Below are 11,202 nucleotides of genomic sequence, written 5' to 3'. Positions count from 1 at the left end.
TTTTTCCATGTCCGGCAACGGATCGCAACCCTCAGTGTCACGCCCATACCGGACCGGGGACCGGCAACGGGATCGCAAACCTCAGTGCTGCACCCGCACCTCGCTCAGCCAGTGAGCGGGAACCGGTCTGCATGTGGGATCCGAACCCTTGGCGGGAGCGCTGCCGTGCTTCCCAAGCGGCGCACTGTAGCAGTGCGCCACCGGGCCGGCCCAAAGATTTGTTAATTTTGTTGATCTCTTTGAAGTAACCACATTTGGTTTCATTGACTTTTTTTTAATTGCTTTTCTATTTTCTATTTCATTTATTTCTGCTCTAATCTTATTTCCTTCCTTCTAGCTTTGGATTTGGTTTGTTCTTTTTCTAGATGCTTAAGTAATAAAGTTAGGTTGCTGATTTGAGATCTTGTTTTTAATGTAAGCATTTCTAGCTCATTTTCCCTTTTAGTACTGCTTGTGCTGGATTTCATAAATTTTGATACTGTGTTTTTGTTTTCATACACCTCCAAGTATTTTCTAATTTTCCCTGTGATTTCTTCTTTGATCCATTGGTTATGAGTGTGTTAATTTCCACAAATTTGTGTGTCTTCCAGTTTTTCTTCTATTATTGATTTCTAACTTAATTTTATTTCTAACTTCACCCCAAGAAGAGACTTTGTATTTCTTTTTTTTTTTTTATCCTTTTTGTCTTTTTTCGTGACCGGCAACGGATCACAACCCTCAGTGTCACGCCCGTACCGGACCGGGACCGGCCACGGGATCACAACCCTTGGTGCTGCTCCCACCCCTTGCTCAGCCAGTGAGCGGCCGGTCCGTACGTGGGATCCAAACCCTCGGCAGGAGCGCCGCCGTGCTTCCCAAGCGGTGCACTATAGCAGTGCGCCACCGGGCCGGCCCGATACTTTGTATTTCTATTTCTCAAACATCTATTAAGACTTTAATTTGCACCCAAACATATGGTCTATCCTGGAAAATGTCCCATGTGCACTCAAGAAGAATGTGTATTCTGTTGTTTTGGGGCAGAGTGTGCTGTATATGTCTGTTAGATCTAGTTGTTTTTTTCTGTTGATTAAGCCCTCTGTTCTTATATATCTTCTGTCTTGTTGTTCTATTCATTATGGAGAGTGAGGTGTTGATGTTTCCATCTATCATTATAGAACTGTCTATTTCTCCCTTCAGTTCTGTCAATTTTCATTTCATATATTTTGATAGCCTCTCATTAGATCTGTAAATGTTTATAATTGTTATATCTTCTTGGTGTACTGATTCTTTTTTATTAATATATAATGTCCTTCTTTGTCTCTAGTAACCTTTTTTGATTTAAAATCTATTTTGCCTGATATTAGTATACTTATCCCTGCTCTCTTTTGTTTACTATTTCCATGGAATATCTTTTCCTATCTTTTCACTTTCAATCTATTTGTGTCTTTGGATCTAAAGTGAGTCTCTTCTAGCCAGCATATAGATGAACCGTGTTTTTTAAATCTATTCTGCCAATCTCTGTCTTTCAATTGGACATTTTAATCCATTTATATATAAAAATAATTATTGATAAGCAGACTTACTTCTTTCCTCTTTCTTCTTTCTGTTTGTATTCTGTACACCTTACAGCTTTTTTGTCCCTCATTTCCTGCATTACTGCCTTCTGTGTTTAGTTTTTTTGCCGTGAAATATTTAAATTTCTCATTTTCTTTTAGGTAGATTCTATAGCTATTATCTTTGTGGTTACCATAAAGATTACATTAAATATCCCAAAGTTCTAACACTCTAACTTGAATTTTACAAGCTTAACATCTATAAAAAAACAAAAACTTTGCTCTTCTGACAGTTCCATCCCCACCTCTTTCTGTTGTTCATATCACAAAACTACAACTTTATACACTGTATGGCCTAAAACATAAACTAATAATTCTTTGAAATGCTTCAGCCTCTTAAATTATGTATAATAGAAAATATGGGGTTACAAACTAAAGTTATAATAATAGTAGCTTTTAAATTAATATATACTTTTAATCTATTAGTCTCTTACATCACACAGGAAAGAGAAAATATGGTTATGAACCACTGTTACAATAATGCCAGCTTTCATAATTGTCCATGCATTCACCTTTACTGAGATCTTTATATCTTCATATGGCTTCCAGTTACCATCTTGTGTCCTTTCATTTCACCCAGCAGGACTCCCTTTAGCATTTCTTGTAGGGCAGGTCTAGTGGTAATAAACTCCCTCAGCTTTAGTTTATCTGAGAATATCTTAATTTCTCCCTCACTTTTGAAGAACAGTTTTGCTGGGTATAGGATTCTTGGTTGAGTTTTTTTTTTTTTTTTCCTTTTAGCACTTTGAATATAACAGCCCACTATCTTCTGGCCCCCACTTTCTGGTGAGAAATCTGATGATAATATCGAGGATCCCGTGTATGTGATAAGTTGCCTCTCTTTTGCTGCCTTCTAGATTCTCCGTGTTTTTGGCTTGCAAAAATTTGATTATTATCTGTCTCAGTGTGGCCTATTGAAGTTTATTACTTGGAGTTTGTAGAGCTTCCTGGATGCTTATATTAACGTCTTTCATCAAATTTAGCAAGTTTTCGGGCCAGCCCGGTGGCGTACTCGGTAGATTGCGGCGCTTGGGAGTGCAGCGGCGCTCCTGCTGAGGGTTCGGATCCCATATAGAGACCAGTCCGCTCACTGGTTGAGCACGGTGCGGGCGCAACACTGAGGGTTGCGATCCTGTTGCCGGTCGCGGTACGGGCGCGACACCAAGGGTTGCGATCCCGTTACCGGTCACGAAAAAAGATCAGAGGCATAAACTTAAGGTTTTCTCAGGTATTTTCTGAGCCTGTGCCTTTTCCTTGGGCATTTCCTCCATATATGCAGTTGCTAGTCTTCAATGTCTAGCGCCAAAAAGAGGAAAAAGAAGAATGAAATAGGGTGGGGAGAATGGCACTGGACCTTTAAGCTCCCTAGAAGTCACTTAGGCTGGATGGGGAGGGGCTTGCAACATGACAGAGGTGCAACAATGGCTGCTCACCTTTTTAATGGCCACTGCACCTCTGTAATAAGAAGTAGAAATCAGAGCACAGATCTCCGATGTTCGGAGGACAGGATCTTTTATGCCCACCCTGGCTCCAGCAAGCTGGGTGTAAGCTTCCCCAGGAACATGTGCACAGCTGCCTGCCATGGGGCTAGAGGTGGGGGAGCTGCTACTTGACCATAATTAACCCCAATTTGCTATCCGAGCCTTGCTTGCCCTGGAAGCTGCAAGCCTTCAGTGGACTCCAGAGTTCCAAAATGGTCACATCAGACAGATTCTGCCAGTCCAATTTTTGTGTAGGTGGGGAGACAAATTCCTGGTGCTTTCTACTCTGCTGTCTTTCCAGAATCATCTCCCTTCCTTACATTTTAATGTAAAGTAAATGCCAAAATTGCTTGTCCTTGAATTTACCTTCCACTCATCAGAGCATTACATTCAGCCTGTAGATGGCCTTATTTTGCTGCTCTCCCTCTGGACCACCTATAGCACCTGGGTGTACCCAGACCAGACATGGGAAGGAAGAAGGATAGCCTAGCCATCTGCTCTAAGAAACAACAATGTATAAACAATTGGTTTTGAAAGTTTCCACGTACAGTTGATGCTTGAACAATGTGGGAGTGCGCAGTCAAAGATCTGAATATAACTTTTGAAATACTTTCCCCCAGGTTGTGGTAGAGCTGCTATTTGGGTCCTGAGCCACATGGAGGACTCCATGTCTTACTTAGTACTTAACTATTTAGTTATTTAACTACTAATAGCCTACTGATAGCCTACTGCTATGCAGGCTACTTAACTGTAAAAATTTTCAAAATTAAAAAAATAATTCCAATATATTTATTTTAAAAATCCACACAGTTTAAACCCGTGTTGTTCAAAGGTTTGCTGTGGTTACCTTTTTAAAGAACTCTCCATTACTGAAACTGAACATTATGCAAGAGGATCAATGCTACCCATGGTGTTATAACACCATTAGTACATCCAGTTTTCTCCCTAACCCTTTAAGACCCCAAACTTATGTAAAAGTATCTGATAGAAAGGGATTGCTTCTCTCTATTCTTTCTGTACACAGCAAATAACATGCACACAATATACTCACAATATTTACTGACAGTGAGACACAGAGGCACCAGGCAGGTCTCTCTGCCCTTTTTTTAGAACAATCTGGAAGGCCTGAACCAAGCTCTATGGCAGAAATTGAGCAAACACTAAAGGTAAGTTATTTCTCTGCCATGTACTGCCCCATATGCTGACCATTTATATAATATAATGGTCAGGGCTATGCTGACCATTCCAGTAGAACCACTTTGAAATAAATCAGCTATATTCATAATCTGAAATTAAACATATTAAAAAAAACATTTTGAATTAAAACGAATAGATCCAAGATATAAATGACCCATTAGAAAAAGTACTAACTATATGGAGTTTATGATTCCTAATAAAAATGGTTCCTACAGGGCTGGCCCGGTGGTGCACTGGAGAGTGCGCCGCTTGGGAGTGCGGCGGCGCTCCCACCGAGGGTTCGGGTCCCATGTGGAGACCGGTTCCCGCTCACTGGCTGAGCGCGGTGCGGGCGCGACACCGAGGGTTGCGATCCCGTTACCGGTCAGTAAAAAAAGACAAAAAAAAGGAAAAAAAAAATGGTTCCTACAAATCAATAAGAAAATAACTGAGCATAAGAACTGCCAAATCTGAACAGAATACATCAAATGAGAAATAAAAATGGCCATAAATACAAGAAAACACATTTAACATGACTAGACACAACACTTATTTGCCTATCAAATTGTCAAAGACTTATTTTAATCTTGAGCAAGAGACAGCATTGTTGGACAGCTGAAAAGAGGCCTCTTCCACACTGTCATTCTGCCCTTATGAAGGGCAGCAGGTACCCAAAGCCTCACACCTACCATAAATTCTGACCCATTTACTCTACCTGTAAGAACTGAGGCTGAGGAAGTGTAAACATCCATCTAAGACAGGGTTCACTGCAGCACTGCTGAAACAACACTGATGTCAGCAATAGAGTAAATACTACATTTAGTCATGGCACACCCAGCTGATACAGTCATTAAAACATGTAGAAGAATATATGTAATAGAGTAAAAAGTCTGTAATTTATTAAATACAAAAATTATAAAGTATGATCCTAATTTTGTTAAAACTGAAAAGAGAAAATAATAAATCCCTGAGAGTATTATGTCGAATACTAATATGCTGCTATTAATCAGAGGTAGGACTGTAAGAGATTTTAATTTTCTTCTTTACACTTTAATGTACTTTCTAGATTTTATGCTGTAAGTGTAATTGCTTATATATTCAGAAAAAAATAATGCATAATAAAATACATTCTACTTGGGGTAATATTAAAAACCTTTTCACATATTTCAAAATGCAGAATTACAAACAGTCAATAACTTTTATTAACATAATAATATAAAAAATTTTAGTGTGATATACAGAATTCCCATCTACTTGGGGTAATATTAAAAACCTTTTCACATATTTCAAAATGAAGAATTACAAAGTCAATAACTTTTATTAACATAATAATATAAAAAATTTTAGTGTGATATACAGAATTCCCAGAGAGTAACTTTAAAACATTTTAATGCACTTCTTAAAATCTGAATTTACAAGACACTTTGTCTTATTACTGCCACTGACCTTTCAATACAAAAAGTTTACAATTTTTGTTTGCTATAAAACTACAGCAGTAAGATTGGAGTTTTATGTAGTTTTTTTTCCTTCCCCAGCCATTCTATTGTAAGGAATGTCCATTGGTCCACTGCTAAAACCTCTGTATGTCAAACAATAAGTTACACAGATTCTGTACATAATTACAACAGGACATTAGAATTCCAGGACGTTGCCACATACTATGCTGCAGTCTTACACCACTGGCAAACAGGGCTACTATGCACAGTGCTATTTGTAGCCAAATGCAAGTAAGATGTGAGAGCTGGCCCAGTCAGCCAGACTCATTTGTGGAGAATTAATAACAGCTTCATTAGGCACTGATCCAGGCTAATTTCAGAAAAACCTGGTTGTTTCTGTGAAACATGCATGATTAATAAACTTTCCCATCCCCAACACCCCCCAAAACCAACAACTTCATAACATACTCTTAATTAGGTATATAAAAATAATCTGTGTCTTAGATTCGTGCTTGACTTCAAATTCTTAGAAATAAGGGGTTTTACATTCTCTTCTTTGATTTAGGTTCAGTATAATATTAGATAACAGCTTAGTCAAGTTTGAATAAAATAACTGAAAACGGTTTGGCCAAATTTATTGGCACACAATTGAAAATGCAAAAGCCAACGATGACTATAACCATCCCCACCTTCCACGTGGGACAAGGCTCTCCTTGCTACTCCTCAGCTGTACTGCAGGACTCTCACCAAACAGCAGTAAACATGTGAAAACCTCACACTTCGCCACCAATGCTTCCAACTCTGTTGACTTGGAATAAAAATAATAATCCAGTACAATTCAATGAGAAGAATTAATATTGTAGTGTTAGGAAAACTAGCAATTTAACTAAACAGCATAAAGTTACAAACCAGGAAGGTGATTTAAAACTAAATACTGGTTTACCTTCTGAACAGATGATCTAACTTGACAGTCCAAAATGGCACTTAATGAGTATTAGTGACAACATATGCAGACATGGCGGCACACCTGTTTCAACATGGAAACTCGCAAAGAGGAAGCACCGTGAATGGCCACAGTGCAGTCGCAAGTGGGGGTGGGGGGCCGGGACATGTTCCCTTTCCATCAGCCTCACTGGGCTCAGCTCCACCCTGTGAAACAGAAGCCTGGCAGCTGTTCCAGCAGCCTTAAAGTTCTCTCCAGCATAAATTCTAAATATGAACTTGTCATTTGAAGTGGGAATAAATAATTGAATTTTAAAAATCATGAACTATATTTAAGCCTAAAAAAAGTGCAAATTCACAGTACAGCAGAGAACAGCCATGGTGTCTCGTTCCTCACGATGTCCACACCCGGCCTTCCCTTCCTTTGCCCAGTCTCTCCATCTGTTAAAATACTGACACCCATGTTTTTGTAAATGTACTTGGCAGACTCAAAATATTTCTTTAAATAATTCAGGAAGTGCTTTCTAAAATGAGGTTTGGGGAACTTTTGAGAGGGATCTGTAAAAGCACAGAAGGGCGCTGTTGTGAAGACTGCACGCCCTTCTCCCAGTGGTGGAGACACCGCAGCGTCTTCATGCGTTGCACTGGTTCCAACGCTTTGACATCCAGGTCACGCCCATCTCAAGCACTGGGGGCTGGTGTGCTAAGCTTACATGTTGTAGGCAACATAGATTGGGTCTAGCTGGTCGGCCAGGAAGCCATCTCGCAGGTGCATACGCTGCTTCTCACCCCGAGAGTTGATGGGGATCACGCCCGGGTCCACAATGACTACCACGCCCACAACCAGGTAGTGCTCCTCCAGCACCACGTTGGTCACCAGGGCCACCAGGTCCAGCGCATCCTGCTCCAGCCCATCCAGCTCCACCACTACCACCAGCAGGTTGGTCCAGGTGAACACAGCACTGTGGGGAGAAGACACACCACAGACTGCACCACATGGTGATAGGCACAGGCTTTGGGGGCCAAAGGACATTTGGGTAAGAGTGCCAAAAAAAAGAGTGAAAAGAACTGGTATATGTTCATCAATGTTACACTACCCTTTAATACCATTAGCAATTTAAAGGTCAGGCTGAACATGTTTTACAGGAGAATCTATTCTAATTAAAGTTCTTGCTGAGAATCAAGAGTATTATTTGATGTTGAAAGCTGTACCTGTCCCAACCCAAGTTCCCTACCAGGTGAAGAAATCATGAATTACAACCATTTAAATTAAGAAATGTACTAAACAATTAAATCAAGAAAATTTAAAGTTTCTGTATTAAAAGTAGAAGCACTTCAGGATGCAAACTATGAGATCTTAATGTTTTGCCTGCACATTTGGGGATGGTCCTGTGGTTTAAAACAGATTAGCAAAAGAAGAAAAGACAAAGACAGCTGGACATGCTGTCGCGCCATTTTTCACTGAGAATGTCCAGAGGGAGAAGGACCCCCAAGAAGTCCCAGGTCTTCTCCTGGAGGGTGGGTAGCTGCCAGCATATCCAAGGTGGACAGCGTTTGTCTAATATGGCAATCCAGCTCCGCCAAGGGCACAGGTGACCATACAGAGGCCCGTCTCATGACCTGGCACTCCCTGGCTGGCTCTGCCCCAACTGACATAGTGCTCGTGCCCAGAGGAAGGGCTGGGTGGACAGTGCAGGAACTGCCCTCCACCTGGGCTCTTACCACTCGGCAATGCTCCTGTGTGCTCGGATCACAGATGTCTCAATGTCGATGGGGTGGTACCGCATGCCTCTCAGCTCGAGCGTTTCATCCAGAGAACCAACAACATACAGCGCATCATGCCGCTCTATGAATAGCACATGTGTCCACATACTCAGAAAGGCAGGGTACTCAGTGATTCAGGACCCCCCTGTGTTTGTTTGCATGAGCCCCAATAGGAGCTCTCTGGCACAGGGAGGTCTCACCTCAAATATCATATGGTGTCTGTGCCTTGCACAGAGATGGCTGGCAGAGGTGCTGGCAGCTCAGTCTGTTATCTCTGCAGTGAGTAGCCACCTCAGGAAAGTTACAGCAACATGCAAATATGTATTTAAAATAATATTTATCTCTGGAAACAAAACACCTACAGGGGCTACCAAAAGTTCTGACTTTCTCTGGCTGGCCTGCTGTGGCTGCACAGGGGCCTCTGAACACTGGCCACACTGAACAGGTTCAGTGTGGGGAGTGCACCACACATGGCTGGTGAGTCGTGAATATCACCGTTGATGCTGGTGAAAACGTAGCTGCTAGGAAGGCTGGCTCGGCCTGGGAAGGAGCCTGGTGACCTTTTCACCAATAACCACGCCTCCCACCATCACTACATCCTCAGCAGAGGCCAAGGGTCCACGGACAGTGAGGGAAAACCATAGAGGCAAAAACAGTAATTGTCAGAGAAAACTGCTATCAAAGTATGTCCTTTTCCCCCACAATGAACAAAATCACAGCAAGGAGTGTGGTGCACCAGCAGCAGGTAACTGAGGGCTCTCACAAAACCCAAGACATCTCAGCATGTGAGTCAGGCTCACAAGCTGCAGCATCACAACTTCCTGTGGGATGCAGCAAGACCCTCCCCCCCCCACACACACAGTGCTGATGGGGCACTTCCCCACAACCTCTCACCTCCACTGGCATCAGTGAGCTCTGTTCTTCGGAGGAAGCCGAGGTAGCCAGTCCTTGCCCAAATGGTCTGTGTGTCTCCAAAACTCAGCCGGGCACTGAAGTGGTCAGCATGAAGTGCCTCCTCCCCGTAGACTGTGTAGTATCCGGTGGCGTTGTGCGGGCTGCTCACCCAGATCTGGTAGGGCCCAGAGGACAGGAACATGGGTACATTACAAACCCCCAAGTACAGATTCTGTTGTAATGCTCATGAAAACACTGAACAGGGGCAGGAGGGTAATATGCAGAGTCTCTTACTTTGTGAATTAAGTTAAAATTATATGCACAGAAAGTAAACGTAACCTTTCTCTCCTTAAAGTGTTCCTTCCTTTGACCAGGAATGATGTTTGTTGGACTCTATCCTAAGTGCATGAGTGCAGCAGTAATTCCACAGTCCTCACCTCAAACTACTGTTAACAGTTAAGGGAGAACTAGGAGAAATGTAAATGTGCACAAGAGGGACATGCTGAAGGTACAAGGGTCACTCACAGACTGGGGAGTGTACAGCCCTCAGACTCACACTGAAACATGATGAACCCACCACACAGGCGACCATCCCAGAGTCCACGTGTGCCCCATGCTTATGTGTTTATGTGCACAAGCATGTTTATGTGCCCACATAACTGTGCACACATACATGTTTATGTTCATGTGTGTATGTGCACCCACATATCTGTGCACATGTGCTTATGTGTCCACATATCTGTGCACACACAAGGGCTTATGATCAAGTGTTTATGTGCACCCACATATTTGCATATGTATGTGTTTGTCCACATATCTGTGTGCATGTTTACATTCACATATTTCCGTGAGTCCACATATCTGTGCACACATAAGTGCTTATGTTCAAGTGTTTATGTGTGCCCACATAACTATGCATACATTTTTACGTGCGTCCACTCCACATATCTGTGCACATGTGCTTATGTGTCCACATATCTGTGCACACACAAGGGCTTATGTTCAAGTGTTTATGTGTGCCCACATAACTATGCATACATTTTTACGTGCGTCCACATATTTGTGCACATGTGCTTATGTCTGTCCACATATTGTGCTCATGTGAGAGTTGATGTTCACATGTTTTTGTCCACATATCTGTGCACACATAAGTGTTTATGTGCACCCCCAAATTTGTGCACGAGTGTTGATGTTCATGTGTTTGTGTGTCCACATATCTGTGTACACGTAAGTATTTATGTTCAAGTGTTTATGTGCACCCACATATCTGTGCACGTTTGTCCACGTGTGTACATGTGTTTATGTGCATCCATATATCCATCACACATAGGTTGTTATGTTCACATGTTTATGTGCATCCACATGTCCACATGCACTTGTTTATGTGCACCTGCATATCCGTGCACATGTGAGTGCTTGTGTGCATCCACACACAGACCAAAGGCTGGAAGACTGTGTCTTCGATACTCAGAGGGTTATGGGACCTGTGTTAGTCTGTTTCTGTTGCTTATAACAAAATACCTGGAACTGGGTAATTTGTAAGAAAATGAAATCTACTGCCTACAGTTTCTGAGGCTAGGAAGTCCAAAGCCCAGGGAACACAAACAGTGAAGGTCTTCCTTAGTGGTGGCTTCAGTGACACAGGGTATCACATTGCAAGACAGTGGAAGCAGCAAGAGACTCTCATGTGCTCTCCTTTTGAAGCCCTCAGAACCATGCCTATGACCACCATTATTCATCGATTCATTAGATTATGGTCCTCAGAATCTAATTACCTCTTCAAGGCCCCATCTTTCTTCCTTCCTTCCTTATTTATTTTTATTTATATATACACATATAAAAACATCTATCTATCTATCTAATCTATCTATCTATCTATCTGTCTAATCTATCTATCTATCTATCTGTCTAATCTAT

The 11,202-nt window shown here is 41.9% G+C and overlaps 1 protein-coding gene across 1 annotated transcript in view; it reads right to left on the bottom strand.

The window, feature by feature from the left end:
* Positions 1-5,262: 5,262 nt before the first annotated feature.
* Positions 5,263-11,202, bottom strand: part of DIP2A (DIP2 disco-interacting protein 2 homolog A (Drosophila)) — a 77,807-nt gene continuing 71,867 nt past the window's right edge. Inside the window, exons 29-32 of the mRNA XM_008573964.1 lie at positions 9,286-9,460; positions 8,350-8,473; positions 5,592-7,589; positions 5,263-5,473 (exon numbers count right to left, since the gene is read on the bottom strand). Coding sequence (XP_008572186.1) covers positions 7,337-7,589; positions 8,350-8,473; positions 9,286-9,460 — 552 coding nt within the window. The 3' untranslated portion in view covers positions 5,263-5,473; positions 5,592-7,336. The remainder of the gene's footprint in view (positions 5,474-5,591; positions 7,590-8,349; positions 8,474-9,285; positions 9,461-11,202) is intronic.

The sequence above is a fragment of the Galeopterus variegatus genome, unplaced genomic scaffold (genome assembly GCF_000696425.1).
Source record: "Galeopterus variegatus unplaced genomic scaffold, G_variegatus-3.0.2 Scaffold974, whole genome shotgun sequence".
Taxonomy (NCBI): Eukaryota; Metazoa; Chordata; class Mammalia; order Dermoptera; family Cynocephalidae; genus Galeopterus; species Galeopterus variegatus.
The sequence above is the reverse complement of the archived record's forward strand: the minus strand, read 5'-3'. Positions and strand labels throughout refer to the sequence as shown.